General features: G+C 46.8%; 1 protein-coding gene across 1 annotated transcript in view; it reads right to left on the bottom strand.

Moving 5' to 3' along the window:
• Positions 1–13,381, bottom strand: part of fshr (follicle stimulating hormone receptor) — a gene marked incomplete at both ends in the record, with an annotated part of 17,769 nt that extends 4,388 nt beyond the window's left edge. The window contains 12 exons of the mRNA XM_079756464.1: positions 1,061–1,242; positions 2,190–2,404; positions 3,535–3,711; positions 5,466–5,540; positions 5,821–5,889; positions 6,283–6,363; positions 6,591–6,665; positions 7,618–7,692; positions 8,007–8,081; positions 8,586–8,660; positions 10,075–10,146; positions 13,203–13,381. Of these exons, the coding sequence (XP_079612590.1) occupies positions 1,061–1,242; positions 2,190–2,404; positions 3,535–3,711; positions 5,466–5,540; positions 5,821–5,889; positions 6,283–6,363; positions 6,591–6,665; positions 7,618–7,692; positions 8,007–8,081; positions 8,586–8,660; positions 10,075–10,146; positions 13,203–13,381 (1,350 nt within the window). The remainder of the gene's footprint in view (positions 1–1,060; positions 1,243–2,189; positions 2,405–3,534; positions 3,712–5,465; positions 5,541–5,820; positions 5,890–6,282; positions 6,364–6,590; positions 6,666–7,617; positions 7,693–8,006; positions 8,082–8,585; positions 8,661–10,074; positions 10,147–13,202) is intronic.
• Between the last annotated feature and the right edge of the window lie 4,119 nt (positions 13,382–17,500).

Raw genomic sequence — 17,500 nt, 5'->3', positions numbered from 1 at the left:
GTACACGTGTAAACAGCTGGACACACACACACACACGGGAACACACGTACACATGTAAACACCTGGACACACACACACACACACACACACACACATGTAAACAGCTGGACACACACACACACACAGGGGAACACACGTACACATGTAAACACCTGGACGCACACACACACACACGTACACATGTAAACAGCTGGACACACACACACACACGGGAACACACGTACACATGTAAACACCTGGACACACACACACACACAGGGGAACACACGTACACATGTAAACACCTGGGGACACGCACACACACACACGTACACATGTAAACACCTTGACGCACACACACACACACACACACGTACGTACACATGTAAACAGCTGGACACACACACACACACACACACACATGTAAACAGCTGGACACACACACACACACACAGGGGAACACACGTACACATGTAAACACCTGGACGCACACACACACACACGTACACATGTAAACAGCTGGACACACACACACACACGGGAACACACGTACACATGTAAACACCTGGACACACACACACACACAGGGGAACACACGTACACATGTAAACACCTGGGGACACGCACACACACACACGTACACATGTAAACACCTTGACGCACACACACACACACACACACGTACGTACACATGTAAACAGCTGGACACACACACACACACACATGGAAACACAGGTACACACATGGAAACACCTGGACACACACACACACACGGAAACACAGGTACACACATGTAAACACACATACACACATTTAAACACAGACAAGCAAACACACACACAGACAGACAGACGAACACGCACACACAAGCACACGCAAACACACACAAACACACATGGTAACACAGACACACTCACACACACACACACGCACACACATGTAAACACACGCGCAAACACAGACACAGACAAATTAACAGGCACTCACACCCACACACACACACACACACACACACCCACACACACAGACACACACACATCTAAACACAGACAGACACAGACACACACACACACACACACACCGTGAAGAAGCCGGCGATGTTGCAGCCATAGTCCATCTGCCAGACAATGGCGTGGTTGAAGTACTGGCCCCGTGTGACCATGTCCCCCGTCGCTATGACGACCAGGTACACGCCCATGCACAGGTCCGCAAACGCCAGGTGGCACATCAGGAAACGAGGGACGGTCTGCTTGGCCCGGCTGGCTGGGGGAGGGGGGTGGGAGGGAGACGGAGAGGTGGGGGGAGACAGCGGGAGGGGGGGGGGGGGGGGGGGGGGGGGGGGGGGGGAGAGGTGGGGGGGGGGGGGGAGAAGGGAGGGGGAGGGAGGGAGACAGGGAGAGGGAGAGGTGGGGGGGGAGGAGACAGAGGGAGGGAGAGGTGGGGGGGAGGAGGAGAAGGGAGGGGGAGGGAGGGAGACAGGGAGAGGGAGAGGTGGGGGGGAGGAGGAGAAGGGAGGGAGACAGTAAGAGGGAGAGGTGGGAGGGAGGAGGAGAAGGGAGGGGGAGGGAGGGAGGGAGAGGGAGAGGTGGGAGGGGGGGAGGCATTGGGAGGGAGAGGTGGGGGGGAGGAGGAGAAGGGAGGGAGACAGGGAGAGGGAGAGGTGGGGGGGAGGAGGAGAATGGAGGGGGAGGGAGGGAGGGAGAGGTGGGGGGGAGGAGGAGAAGGGAGGGGGAGGGAGGGAGACAGGGAGAGGGAGAGGTGGGGGGGAGGAGGAGAAGGGAGGGGGAGGGAGGGAGACAGGGAGAGGGAGAGGTGGGGGGGAGGAGGAGAAGGGAGGGGGAGGGAGGGAGACAGGGAGAGGGAGAGGTGGGGGGGAGGAGGAGAAGGGAGGGGGAGGGAGGGAGACAGGGAGAGGGAGAGGTGGGGGGGAGGAGGAGAAGGGAGGGAGACAGTGAGAGGGAGAGGTGGGAGGGGAGGAGACAGAGGGAGGGAGAGGTGGGGGGGAGGAGGAGAAGGGAGGGGGAGGGAGGGAGGGAGACAGCGGGAGGGAGAGGGAGAGGTGGGAGGGGGGAGACAGAGAGGGGGGGGGAGGGAGGGAGACAGAGGGGGGGAAAGAGGTTTAGTTACAGTTCGCTCACACACACATTAGAGGGAGTCCCGCCGGATCCCCCAACAGTGGGTCATCTCCTCCCACCCTCCCCCCCGGTCACCTAGCAGCACCAGCAGCACCGCGGCGTTGCCCAGCAGGGCCAGGAGGGAGATGACCCAGATGAGGACCCTGAGGGGGGGGGGCTCCATGATGTCGGTGCAGGGGTTGAACTCGTCGGGCGGGGGGTTGCAGGACTTGGTGCAGTGGTCCCGGAAGAACTTCTGGAGGTCCGGACGGCGGGCCTCCGGCTTGGAGCACATGGAGTCCCACTTGGAGCTGCAGCCGACACACACACACACACACACACACGCACACGCACACACACACACGCACACACACACACACGCACACACACACACACACACAAAGATAAAGATACACACACACACACACGCACACACATATAGATAAAGAGAGACACACACACAGACAGGTAAAGAAATACACACACACACACAAACACACACACACAACGATAAAGAGATACACACAAACACACAAACACACAGGTATAGAGATACGAACACACAGACAGGTAAAGAGATACACACAAACACATACACATATAGATAAAGAGATACACACACACACACACACAGATAAAGAGATACACACACACACACACACACACAGATAAAGAGATACACACAGGTATAGAGATACACACACACAGACAGGTAAAGAGATACACACACACACACACACATATAGATAGATAAAGAGATACACACACAGTCAGGTAAAGAAATACACACACACACACAAACACAAAGATAAAGAGATACACACACACACACACACACACACACACACATATAGATAGAGAGATACACACACACAGACAGGTAAAGAAATACACACACACACACACAAAGATAAAGAGATACACACACGCACACACAGGTATAGAGATACGCACACAGTTTTAGAGATACACACACACAGGTATAGAGATATACACACACAGGTAGAGATGCACAAACATGCACACAGACACAAACACACCCAAACGCACACGGATAATGATACACAAACTAACAGACAATTGCAGCTCCAGACACACACACACACACACACAGGTACAGATACGAACACACAAACGCACATGAATACAGATACACACACAAACGCACACACATTTATAGATACACACAGACATAAATAAAGAAACACACAAAAACGTACGCACACGATTCAGTTTTAAGAATGAACAACAACATCCTCATCAACATAAAGATCATGATTCATTATGATTCATGAATTGCTTAATAACTAAAGACGATATTGATTGAATCCTTAATCGCTTCTGTTCATATCTGAACTGCATTTAATCCCCCATTCTGAACGATTGCTTGACCCCCCCCCCCGTCCCCACAGACTGCGGTGGATTTCCCATGATGCATTACGTGCTGTTGGAGGTGAGGAAGGCGCAGCAGTGCCAGTGATAGGTGAGGTTGGCATGCCGCAGCCGGCCGAACAGCGGGGGCAGTGTCCGCAGCTGCCGGGCGTTCTCCGCGCCCAGCGTCTCGAGGCCCCCCAGGATGGACTCGGGCAGCGAGCGGACCGCCGTGTTGGACACGTCCCTGGGGGATCCAAGAGCGTGACCCTGTTAGAGACCCCCTCTCCAGGCTGGACTTCGTCCCGTGAATACTCCCTGGATATCAAGTTCAGACCCTGCTTGCTGAAATACAGACACACGGCGGACTTTTAGCAGATTTCTAATTCAGTCGTGAGGATGGAATAGAGAACAGATTCTATCCTCTGTTTGTCGTGAATTTATTGGGTATTTGAGTTCATTATCCTAATCGTCGTTTAAGATTAGAGTTGAATAAAGGGAAAGTTCCATTAAAGGATTAGGAAGTAACTGAATTATGTTTGACAGGCTATATCAAAGGGAGGATAATCTGGTACCAACGTTTTGTGAATATCACGTTTAAATAATTCTGAGCTGAATCTTGTTAGTACAGCTACATTATAAATACGCAGACACAACACTTCTTTCTTTATGATGGAATCACTAAATATCTGCAAACAGTCTTGAAGTCACGACTAAATACCTAAAAGCATGGTTTATCTTTTCAGCAAATTTGTCAGGGATGGCTGGGTGTTCATCAAATATTTGTAAAGTGGTAATAGCATGGTTTATCCAAGTGACAACAGAAGCATCTCAATACACTGAAAGGAAGTGAAATAGACTGCAATGGTCCAACCTTGATGACAATATATATTCCCGATTACAGCTATCGGTAAAAGCTGGCACATGGAGGTGTGAGTCAGGCATGCACTGTGATGTCAACACGCCAAACTCAGAGTCTCATCTCAAGTGACCCTAAATTCCTTTTCTACCCAAATTACCTGTCCTTCGTTTGAAGGTTTCTGCTCGGTGAACCGCGGTGACTCACTGTATCAGGGCTGAGCTCATTGTCTCTTTAAAATACTCTTTGAAAGGTTGGACTAAATACGATGGGAGTTAGTTGGGGTGCATCAATAAATGCCAAATGCATCCCAAATACTGATTAACCACTAAATGCAGCACGAATGTGTAGATTAGCTATCATTGGCAGATGAGTGTTAGTGTGTATCACATTTTCTCATGCACTTAGAAACATCAAACCGCATTGTAAAGCATGAATAATCATCAATCTGCTCCAGTAGATATCAAAAAGAACGAGCATGTTCACAGAACACGCTGATGAGGGGACATTAGAACACATTTTATGACAACGCTGCACGTGTTTCCCTCCATTGAACCGCTAAGAACAGGAGCAATAACCAATGGTTCCTGAACTTTTTTGTAGATCTTCCTTTACAACAACAGATGGCAACAAAAACACACAAACGGAGATTCACCGGAGGAGCAGAATGGCTGCTCAGACAGACAGCGGACGCTTTGTCTCACGCTTGGATCGTTACCGCCTTACAGTCTCGTTATGTTCATCTCAAATGTTTGCCTTATTCAAAGGACGTTTTAGCAAGTGTCGGCCAGCTACCTAGTTAAACACAGGGGTTACATTTGTAGACTGTCGACAAAGATAACACTAGCTCTTGTCTTCCCATTGCTAGAATATCTAGAATATACATAATTTATAATAACATTCAAATGTAAATTTGGGACCCTCTTCCTGAAATGCAATATTTGATATTTTGAGGGGCCGTGTGATTGGTCAGCTGACCTCTCGTAAACTAATCAAAAATCAAGCGCAAACACCCGGATCATTAATTGTTCGGTTCCAATCCTAATTGGACGATTACTTAGATTGGCCTACAGTGATTGGCCGGTTCCGTTCCCCAGAAGACTGCTCCATGTGTGGTGTGTCATAGAGCTCATCCTACTCACAGTCCCACCAGTCCTTCAGACCCGGAGAAGGCGTTGGGGTGGATGGCGGTGAGCTGGTGGTTGCCTGTCAGAATTCTGCAGGGGGAAAGCACGGAGAAGCAGAGGGAGAAGGGGGAAAAACAGGCCGAACGTCAACGCCAAACACAAGAGCCAGAGAGGGGGATAGGAGGAGGGAAGGAAATAAAGAACAAAAGAACGAAAGAAAATCAGAAAGAAACCCAAGAGAATGTAAGAAGAAAGATGGCAAGCAGTAGGAATTGAAGAACATCAGTAAGGAAGAATGTCAGTAAGGAAGAGAGAAGGAGACTACTGTATTAATGTTTGGGTGTAGTTTGGGTGTAGCCGTCTGACTCACAGTCGTAGCAGCTGGGTGCCGTTGAAGGCGTCACTCTCCACCTCTGTGATGCCGTTCCTGGTCAGCTGTCTGTGGTGGGAGAGGAAGACACGTTGGGTCGAGCAGGTTTGACCACGGCCGCTGAGAGATCTTACCTCCCCACTATAATCCCCTGCTGCCCACCGACAGGAGCTGATGTACTTTTTATCACGAAAAACAGAGGATAGAATGTATCCTCTATTCTCTATAATATATTCTCTATTCGGGAGGATAGAATCTATCCTCTATTCTATCCTTACGACTCAATTAGGAACTCGGTAAAAGACCAACACTTCAGCAAGGAGGACGTGAAATTGATGTCCAGGGATCTGAACGGAAGGATCATCCATCAAATCAATCCCGGCAGCTGCAGGGCGAGGGACGGTGAGTCCTGCCTCCAGCAGGGGCACAGATGATGTGGAGCAGGCTGAGAGGGCCTCTTACATCTCATTGATGGTCTGCGTGCAGAGACCCCTGAAGGCGTTTCCGGGGACTCTCTGTAGGAAGCTGTTCTCGTCTAGGACCCTTTGGACATAGAGCAGGATGGACTGAGGGGTCAGACCGGGCCCCCGGGGATCAGCAGCTCAAGGGCCACCGACACACTAACAATGAGTCTAAAATGGTGTGTTCGCACAGACAAAATGGTTGCTTTGCGACCGCGTGTGTGTGTGTGTGTGTGTGTGTGTGTGTGTGTGTGTGTGTGTGTGTGTGTGTGCTCGTGTTTGCATGTGTGTGTCTGCGTGCGTGCTTACAGCAGGAATCCCAGTGCAGCAGAGAGGATTCTGTTGAAGTCTGGGAAAACCTGGAGGCCGGTGTTTGAGATGGTTCTCCACAGCAGAACCACGAACAGAGACACCAAAATGTTTACAATTTCAAACAACGGTCTGTCTGCAACAGGGACAGTGGTCTTCTTTCAATGCACTGAGTCAGCCTCAACTGACTGTGTGATGTATTCAATCTGCCACGACCTGCAGCCTAATTCACAAAATATACGTCCTCTGCTACTACAGCGAGCATATACACAACTAGTACATAGGGATGGGTCCACAATATTAACATTGACTATGAATACAATTCAAACAATCAAAAGTAACGTTTACCATATATATATATATATATATATATATATATATATATATATATATATATATATATATATATATATACATACATATAGTATACACATAACCCTCAACCTATATATATATATATTACTAGCAGGCACTAACAGGTACTAACCGGTACTAACAGGTACTAACCGGTACTAACAGGTACCAACAGGCACTAACAGGTACCAACAGGCACTAACAGGTACTAACAGGCACGAACAGGTACCAACAGGTACCAACAGGCACTATCAGGTACTAACAGGCACTAACAGGTACTAACAGGTAATAACAGGTACTAACTGGTACTAACAGGCACTAACAGGTACCAACAGGTACCAACAGGTACTAACAGGTAGTACTAGGTACTAACAGCTACTAACAGATACTAACAGGCACTAACAGGTACTAACAGGTACTAACAGGTTGTACTAGTTACTAACAGATACTAACAGGTACTAACAGATACTAACAGGTACTAACAGGTACTAACAGGTACTAACAGGTAGAACTAGGTTCTAACAGGTAGTACTAGGTACTAACAGGTACTAACAGGTACTAACAGGTAGAACTAGGTTCTAACAGGTAGTACTAGGTACTAACAGGTAGAACTAGGTTCTAACAGGTAGTACTAGGTACTAACAGGTACTAACAGGTACTAACAGGTACTAACAGGTACTGCAGCTCGCTCAGGCCTCCGAAGGCACAGCTGTGGATGCTCTTCAGGTGCTTCGACTTGGTGATGATGCTGGTGGGAAAACACACAAATACACACACACACACGCACGCATACACACCATCACATGTGCACACACATGTGCACGCACACACACCATCACATTAACACGCAAGCACACACACACACAGACAGACACACAAAGGTACGAACAAACACACACACAAAAGTATGGACACACACACACACACACACACACACACACACACACATGATGGCACACGTCCATACAAACATCATTCATAAAGAGAGAGGTGAATAGCGGGATGTCGGGCCGAAGTGTTGCTGTGCTGCCGATGCATGGCCTGGTCCTCGGGCCCACTTACATCTCGTGGAGCACAGAGAGGTTGGAGAAGGCGTAGGAGCCAATGGTCTCCAACGCGGGGTTCTCAGAGATGTATCTGGAAGGAGAGCACCAGGCATCAATAAATGAGCAGTTCATCTGACATGTTTGGCTCATCGGTAACCTCAGTGCTTATAAGAGGCTGAACACAAACTTATCATGCACGCATGCACACACACACACAGAGTAACACACACAGGGAGACACACACACACACATCACATGCATACATACATACGCATTTACAAACGCACGCACCCACAGCCACACATGTACACACCGAACACACACACACACACACACACACACACACACACGCATAAACACTCCCACACATGTACACACACACAGACAATCACACGCATACACACACACGCACACACACACACACACAGACACACACACACACACACACACACACACGCATAAACACTCCCACACATGTACACACACACACACACACACAATCACACGCATACACACACACGCACACACACACACGCACACACACGCACACCTCGATGTGGTGTGGAGTTCAGTGGGTGATGTCAGCCGTACTCACATCATCCGGAGCGCTGGGAGGTTAGCGAAGGCGAAGTCCTGGATCTTCAGCAGCATGACGTTCTTCATGATCCACCTGGGAGGAAGGGGAGGAGCCAGCAAGATCGTCCTACTTAGTACACGCCCCTTTTGCAAGCGGACCTACGCGCTACGTCCACAGCTAGGTCCACAATCTAGCCTCCCAGAGGTTAGCATGTTGTTGGGAACCTACACGTTTGCAACACGACAACAACCTAGCAGAGGTAGGTTATAGCAACATGCTAACAACCTACCAGACGTTAGCGACCTGTTGCCAGTCTAAGCAGACCTCAGCTAATCACTGATTGGTCCAACAGGGAACGGTCGCAGTTTTTTGATTGGTTTTCAACACTTTTGTCGGCGTACATTTGGCATGTGAAGCGCTCTACTGCCCCCTGGTGGAGACACTAACGTGACGGGGCGGTATGAACACGCACAGCTCTGCCCAGGCCCCCTGTCCTCTACACGGATTGATCTAGGTCCACACGGGTCTCTGCAGACGTAGATCTGTAAATCAGCCTGGTCCCCAGAACCCCACCCTCCTACACCCCCGCCCTCTATGTCCTGGTGAGGTGAACATCACGTTCTGTATCAGAGACTAAACATCTCAATCATCCAACTCACACACACACACACAAACACACACACACACACACACACACGTACAGACAAAGACTTGCACGCACCCAAACATACATAGACAAACACACACCCACTAACACACAAACATACATACATAGACACACACACACACACATGCATACACACACACACACACACACACACATACATACATACATACATAGACACACACACACAGAGACACACACGCGTTCACACACACACACACACACACACATACATACATACATACATAGACACACACACACAGACACACACGCGTGCACACACACACACACACACACACACACACATAAATGCATACATACATACATACATGCATACCCACACACATATACACACACATACATACACACACACACACAGACAGACACAGACACACAAAAACACATCCACAAGTGAATGACCACAAACACACAGCTCATCCTGGGGGCCCTATAGGTTCAGAAGCTGTATAGGACCTCCAGGCTCCAAAGGAGCTGGAGGCTGCGGGAAAAAAACACACATGCAGCCGTATCGCCATAGAAACCAAGGGACTCAAAATGGGTTTATTTATTGCTCCATGAAATGCACACACAAACGCACACACACACACGCGCACACACGCACACACACACACACACACACACACACACACACACACACACACACACAAACTGTCACACAGACAGACACACACACACACATACACACACAAACAAACACATAGATACACATACGGGCATGCTTCCATGCAAGCACATTCACAATCACACACATTCTGTATATAGTCATGCATGGATAGAGAAATGAACACACACACACACAATACACACACACACACTACTTACAGTTTGCTGATGCGGCTCAGGTTGGTGAAGGTCTCGGGAGAGAACCCTTTGATATGGGTCTGGCTGATATTCCTGTCAACGCACAAATTGCCGGTCAGAACTACGTCCCCCACAATTCCTCCAAGCTGAGTTCCACTCGTTTGGCAGAAACGTGTCTCCCTCTTTGGAGTCCTATAGTCAGGCTCAGTGGAAAACGCATACAAAAGGATTACGTTGTGGAAGTAATTCACCACGGCAGTATTTTGCCTTTCAGTATGTATGATCAGGCCCGGCTCCAGAACAGAATGCCTTGGGGTGCATCTGAGATTACTGGGGGGTGCACCGGTACTATAATAAAACCAGCTACCCAGCTTGAGTTCACATGTTGCTTTTTACACAGGCCTTTCTACCAGTAGAAAGACAAGCACTTCTGGGTAGTTCTACTGACATGTTGGGACAAAAACATTTACTGTGCTTAGAAGATGGTATCACATCATGTCTTGTGATGTGGAGAATATTTCAGCTGCAACATTAGCTTATTGATATCCAAGCTTTGGATATGAGATAGGTTTCTGATGTGTGTGATGTGTGAGGTGTAAAAAAAGAACAGAATTCTACACTGAAAAAAAAAAACATGTGACTGGAATGCAAAAATAACCAATTTTTTAATTCACAGTGGCAGGATATTTGACAAATAATTTTACATTGTCGTTCATATTGTAACTTAAAAATAAAACAGATTTTAGCTGAACAAGGAAAGAACACTTTCATACTTTGAACTTTTTTACCAAAGTGAACCACTAAATGTCATGGCTTCTTGTACTGCCTTTCTCTGTCTTGCATTTAACAATAAAACCCAATTAGTTATGTTACTTTCACAAAAAGTAATCAGTAATAGTGCCTCTTAAAGTTAACACGATTGTAAATAAATACAATCAAAACACAACTGGCAAATATGGGTTCTTATGAACATAATACATTACTAAAATAAGCTGTTGTTGACATACAGTGCTGCTAGAAAGTATGTAAACCTCTTGAGCCTAATTGGAATTTTATTTAACCATTATTAATTCATTTTTATCAATACCAGTATGTTTTACATTAAATAACAGGTGTGTGTTTATCGATTAAAAAAAACAAAAAAAAACAGGATAAAAAAATCCTAAAATCATAGTCTCTCTCCTTCTAAAGGTGTATCAGTACAATATTTCATGTATGGTCCAGAAGTATGGACAACAAATCATAGGTATCTTCATGATAGAGGGAGTTAGTCATCTTTCTTCAAATTTAAGGTACTTAATTCTTAAACAAATATCGCTCATACTGTATGAGCAATATTTTTTTAAGAATTTAGTATAAATTTAGTTTAAATTGGAACATTGGAATTTCACAATAAAATAATCTCTAAAATCTTTACTAAACAAATGCTTCCTACTCCCTTTCACATAACTGTTTGCACATTAATCAAACCAGGGATCAGCTTCTGTAACACCTCCAGAGAAGACAGCTGTTACACGTCCACTAATGATGTAAACAGAAGCTTTGTACCCCTGCGGAGCTCTGAACACGACAGATGTGAAAGCAAGCGCCTTGCTGAACCAGTGTTTAGTGATAATACACTGTATTAATAGTGTTAGGGTTGCCAAAATTTCAAATGATTTAATAATACCCTTCAAATACAGAGCAAAAATAAATATTCACAGACACTTTCACACAAAGGCTTTGCTGAGAAACTGTTGTTATGCAGATTTTTCTAAATGATTTGATCAAACACCGTGAATAAAGTGTTGGCCCTTAAGTTCTGCTGAGAAACATTGTTTTTTTTACAGATTTTTCCTGGATTCTAACGATCAAACACCTTCAATACAGTAATGATTTAAAAGTTTAGCAGAGAAACACTGTTTTTTTTACAAAGCATTTCCTGACTTCAACGATTACTGTAAACACCTTCAATAAGGAGACAGAACTAAACGTTTAGCAGGGAAACACTGTTATTTTATACGTTTTATTAGGATCGATTAAATACCTTCAATAAAGGGGTGATACTAAAAGCAAGAGCAAGCAGAGGAACACAGTATTTTAGAGCTATTTCTTAAAAAAATATGATTTAACTCCTCCCATAAAGCAACTGCGCTAAAAGTTCAGCAGAGAACCACTTTTACATTACAGATATTTCGTAAATTATTGTGATCAAACACCTTTGATAAAGTGTAGAGACATGCTTAAGATTGTAAAATGTGTTTTATTTTGGAAGACAAACTTAATATAATACGGATAAATATATTATCTGGGTGTGAATGAATGAATGCACTCTCTGCCATTAACTCATTGTGTTGAATAATACATCTTGCACATGAGGCTAAATTAAATATGTAGTTCCTGGTAAAAATCAAATGCTGCAGTGCAGCAACACACATGTAGATGTGTATAGAAACAGACTTATAGTGATGTGCCTTACATGCATTTGGTCACAATATGACATGGAAACAGTCAAGATAAGATGTCTTTTGTATGTGATATCTTAGATATCTTATCTGTTGCTCTGTCTGTCCCTAAAGCTGTATATTTGAAAATAAACAACTAATCATGCTTCACATTATGCCTCTAAACATGTGGTTTGTCATCATTGACCTGGCAACATTAAAACCTAACCCTAACCCGGCACATGCCTTACCGGCGTTCGCTCTGACACTGGATCCAACATGTATTGACAGTCGTTTGGTCTGACACTCTGAAAGAGAAGTATGCTCTTCAGCGTAGCGTGTTCGGAACGCATTCAACGTCAGCATGACTGGTGGTCCCGACGAGATCAACACCTGACGCTCCGGACGTCTAACCGGTTCAAACCAGTTTTAATCCTGTTGACCTCTACCAGGTCAGTCCAACATGACCGGAAAACCTTTGAGAAGAGCAACTGATGTCAGGTCTGTGAAGTTTGTGAGAGATAAATAAACAATAAAAACATCTGGTGTTCTACAGCGTCCATGTCTTTCAGTGAGTTTGCAGTGACCTGGGTCAGCTCTAAAATGACTTAATGTTAGTGAGCATGACGCATGTCTTAAGATATTCACACGTGTTTGTGTGTGTGTGTGTGTGTGTGCGTGCGTGCGTACGTGTGCGTGTGCGTGCGTGCGTGCGTGTGTACTCACAGGGTGACGGTGGTGTGCGGGTTCAGCGAGGGCATCTCCGTGATGTGACCACCAACGCACTCCACGGCGCCGGACCCCTGAACCACACAGCACTGGGCCCCCTTCATCACCTTCATCACCGTCATCACAGTCATCGTCATCAGCGCCATCTTCCTCATGCTCGGGGCTGACTGCCTCATCCGTGCGGTTGTGAGGCGGCGGAGGTGCCGGACTGTTGGGTACGGTGCGTTGGCTGACGGCGTTGTTGTGGTCAGAGTCTTGTCATCCCTCCCCCTTATCCCCGTGGCCTTGCCGGCCCCCAGCGCCAGGGTTTTACGTCTCCATGTGGTGGGGGCCTGGCAGTGGGGCCCCTCCCTCCATCTCCCAGAGACCCCCCCCCCTCCCTCCCTCTTCCAGAGAGACCCCCTCCCTTTACTCTCCCAGTGAGACCTCCTCTCACTCCATCTTCCAGAGAGAGCCCCAGTGTCAGAGGTGGAGAGGATATGAGACCTCTCTTGGGAGAAGAGACACATTCCTTCCTGACACACTTAACGATAGCGAATAAGTGTACCGTACACATTGTTTTTAATTTGTGCTCCTCGAAGCATTGTAGCTTCTTCTAAGACGTTTCACACTAGTTTGTTTTTCCTTGAATGCACCGAGCGCTTGTCTATTCCATGATTTAACCAAACGTCTTTTCAACAGTATTCATTATGATTGTTATCCATTTCAGCATCCATTTCACCCACAGTATGCAATTGATACTGACGATAATTCATTATTATGTTGATAAACACACTCTCATTTTTGTTGATTATATTCAAATGTATTCATGCCTAAAATATCTGAAACTATTTTGTCCCTCGTTTCAGTTTATTCCTCAACTCAACCCTTTTCTGTCTGCTGAAATAGTGTTTATTGTCAGTGTCTTTGTGTGTGTGTGTGTGCGTGTGTGTGTGTGTGTGTGTGTGTAACACTGTGGGAACTTCATGTGTTGGTACACTTTGTGACTTATTTGTGCGCAGGAAGAGAAGTACAGCCTTGAGCTCATGACATGACCACACACACACACTCTCTCCCACAGTCCTGCTCTACACACACAGACACACAAAGAAACACACACATACACACACACACAACTATCACTCATGGACATACACAAACTATCTCTCTCGCACACATTTACTCACTCTTTAACTCACACCCACACGTTCAGAGATAAAAACAAACAAAACTATCTCTCACAACCATGGACATACACACACACAAAGAAACACACATACCCAAACTATCCTTTTCAAACACATATACACACTCTGTAGCTCACAACCACACATACAAAGACACAAACACAGACACACAAACCATCTCGTTCTCACACGTACACATACATACACACACACTCACACACACACACACACACACACACACACAAACTCTCTCACACAAAGACACACAGAAAACGATACAATAAGGGAGAGAGAGTGCAGGTGTTAAGACATAAAGGGAGATCTGCCGCGAAAACAAGGCCATCATTCTCCTCCCCTGATAAAAGATATCTACTTATGCCTTCTGCACCTGTGGAGATTAAAAACAGAAAAACACACACTCAACCAAATACGAGGAACTCTCCAACCCGCAACTGCTTCCCTGAGTGAACACTCCTCAAAGTGAACCACTCCTATCGGGAACAGCAGTGGAGTCCTCGCCATCTGCCATCTTGCTTGGCATTGGCGCCGGCTCTTGAACCGTCAACACGCAGCCTGGGACAGATCGGGCCCCTGTTGCCACGGGATGCGTGTTGTTGCTAATACTCCAGCCTCTAAATATAGCGGCCACCGCGTGGCTGTCTCTGCACGCGGCCGCCGCCGGGTCAAGGCCGGGCGTGGCAGCGAGGGAGGGGGCGGGACGACGAAGACGCTGAGATCATCAGACCTCCCCAAACCAACAAACCTGGAAAAACACTTACACCAAAAGAGAGGAGAAGACAAGAGGGAGGGAGAAGAAGTGAGCGGGAACAGAAGTCAAGGACCAAGTGAACCCAGAGGAGCAGAGAGAGGAGGGGAGAGAATAGAGAGTGGAGTGAGAGGATAGAGAGAGGAGTGAGAGGATAGAGAGAGGAGTGAGAGGATAGAGAGAGGAGTGAGAGAATAGAGAGGAGTGAGAGAATGGAGAGTGGATTGAGAGAGTAGTGTGCAGGGTGTGCTTTTGTGCGTTGTCTTGCTGTCAACCAACGTTATCGATCTAGCTGTGCGAAGCATCTCCTGACGCACGTGCACGCTCATCTGAACGTGTACACTCGTGAGGGTGCACGCACGTGCGCGTGTCAGTGAGTCAATGTTGGTTTGTAGCATTACTCCCCATACCCTCACCCGTCCTCTGATAGGAGCTCAGAAACGTTTCCCCAAAGTGGGTTTCCTCCCTCTGCAGTAACAGCTCCCAGCTGGAATCAGGGGAAGCCGACACCGCCGACAACTTTAGAGCTTTATTCTTCAGACTTCCTCTCACTCTCTGGTCTGACCGGTGTCCTCAGGGAGTTCCTGTTGACCCGATGATTCAGTAGCTTCAGTACCAGCCCGCTCCCCTGTGCTGCTGATGGCTCCGCGGGGAGATCTATTCCTGTAACTGACAGTCCCACTGCTCTCATTCTTCTGGTCAATTATCCCCACGCTGGCGGGTCTTTTGACCATCAATTATTAGGACATTGAGCTCTCTTAGCATTTTAGCTAGGAGAATAAGGTCTATCGCACTCCTATCATAGCATTAAAGCTAGGCGGATAAGGTCTATTACACACCTAGCATTATACCAAGTGTATAAGGTCTATTACATTCCTAGCATAGCATCATAGCTAGGTGGATGAGGTATATGTAATATATATATATTATACATTACACTCCTAGATAGTTTGGTGGATAAGGGGCTCCTTGCCACGGACAGTAGGGTCCCCGAATATCAAGGTCCTTCCTTGCCTCTTGACGGAGTGTCGTGTCATGACATTTAACTTGACGTCGCCCTGCAAAGACCATTTGGGGGTGATGATTTGGGCTGTGATGATAGTCATCTATGTGTGTGGATGTTTCCCTGTGTCCAAGTTTGAAGTAACAATTATTCATAGTGAAAACAGCATCTTCACTTGCTTCGGTTCAGAGAGGCGAGAAACACGGAAGGAAATATGACACACCCTGCATATGGACAACGCTGGCCAGGTGTTTACCTGAAGCTCACCTGGAGTTGAAGTACTGCTACTCACCACCTGGGGGCCAGAGCGGGGCAGCGAACACACTCTAAAGAATAAAAGGATTGACCCCGAAGTTCGTTTCACTTGGGTAATATTTTATTTACTCATTTAGATCTTCAAAACTATTTTTTCCATAATAAATTTCCACTTTATGTTCATCAAAGAACTGTAACAATAAAAATAAAAGTAAATACTGTAGAAAAATTTTACATATAGAAAATTAACATGGTTAATGGACACCTACATGTTTAGAACCCTCCGTCGGGTTCCTCGGACGCCTCCCTCTTCTCCAGATGGCAAAACAACAGATACAGTAAGACGAGAATTAAGATACAGAGGCGGGCGGGGGAGTCAGACGGGGAGGGAGGAACGGGGGGGAGGCAAAACAAGAGGGGGGGGGGGGGTGGGGGGGGGTCACGGAGAAGGAACACGTAAGAAATAGCCCGACTCCTTTTGACGGCACACTTTGAGATTCCACGCACGAGTCCTTTTTCTTGTCTCTCTCTCTCTCGCGCCGTTGGCTCTGCTTCTGATTTGCATGCATCTGATTGGTCGGTCGTATCGCTTGACCCGCCTTGATTTTTTTTTCTTTTTTTTTGGTTTTGTTTCTGTCCATGGCACGATATATCATATACAGGTGTCTCATGGGGGGTAAGACTTGTAAAAGAGACGGGGGGTCCGAGCGGAGAAAGGGGGGGCGCGGGAGCCAGCGACCCGGGGGTGGGTGGGGTACGGTGGATCCCTCCTACATGTCCGTCTGGGATTTGTCAGCATGTTAGTTATAGTACCAGTACAGACAACACGATCAACCAATAGCGGGGAGACAACATGGGGTCGTCATGGTGACAGAGAGAAGGAAGAGGCAATGGGAATGAGTAAAAAAAACATAAAAAAAAGCAACTCAGGTATTCATAGAACCGATGGCGTCATAAACTGGACTTCTCTATCTAGTTGCAACACATGATAACATTTACTGAGTTTTTTTTAGTAATTACTTTTCCTCGGTGGCGGTTTGCTATAAAATGTGGTCGAGAGGAGCAGTACAAGTGGCCATGCCCCCGCCCTCACACCCCGTCCACA

Source organism: Pollachius pollachius (assembly GCF_949987615.1).
Source record: "Pollachius pollachius genome assembly, chromosome: 19".
Taxonomy (NCBI): Eukaryota; Metazoa; Chordata; class Actinopteri; order Gadiformes; family Gadidae; genus Pollachius; species Pollachius pollachius.
Note: the sequence above shows the minus strand (reverse complement) of the source record. Positions and strands in the feature narration are given on the sequence as shown.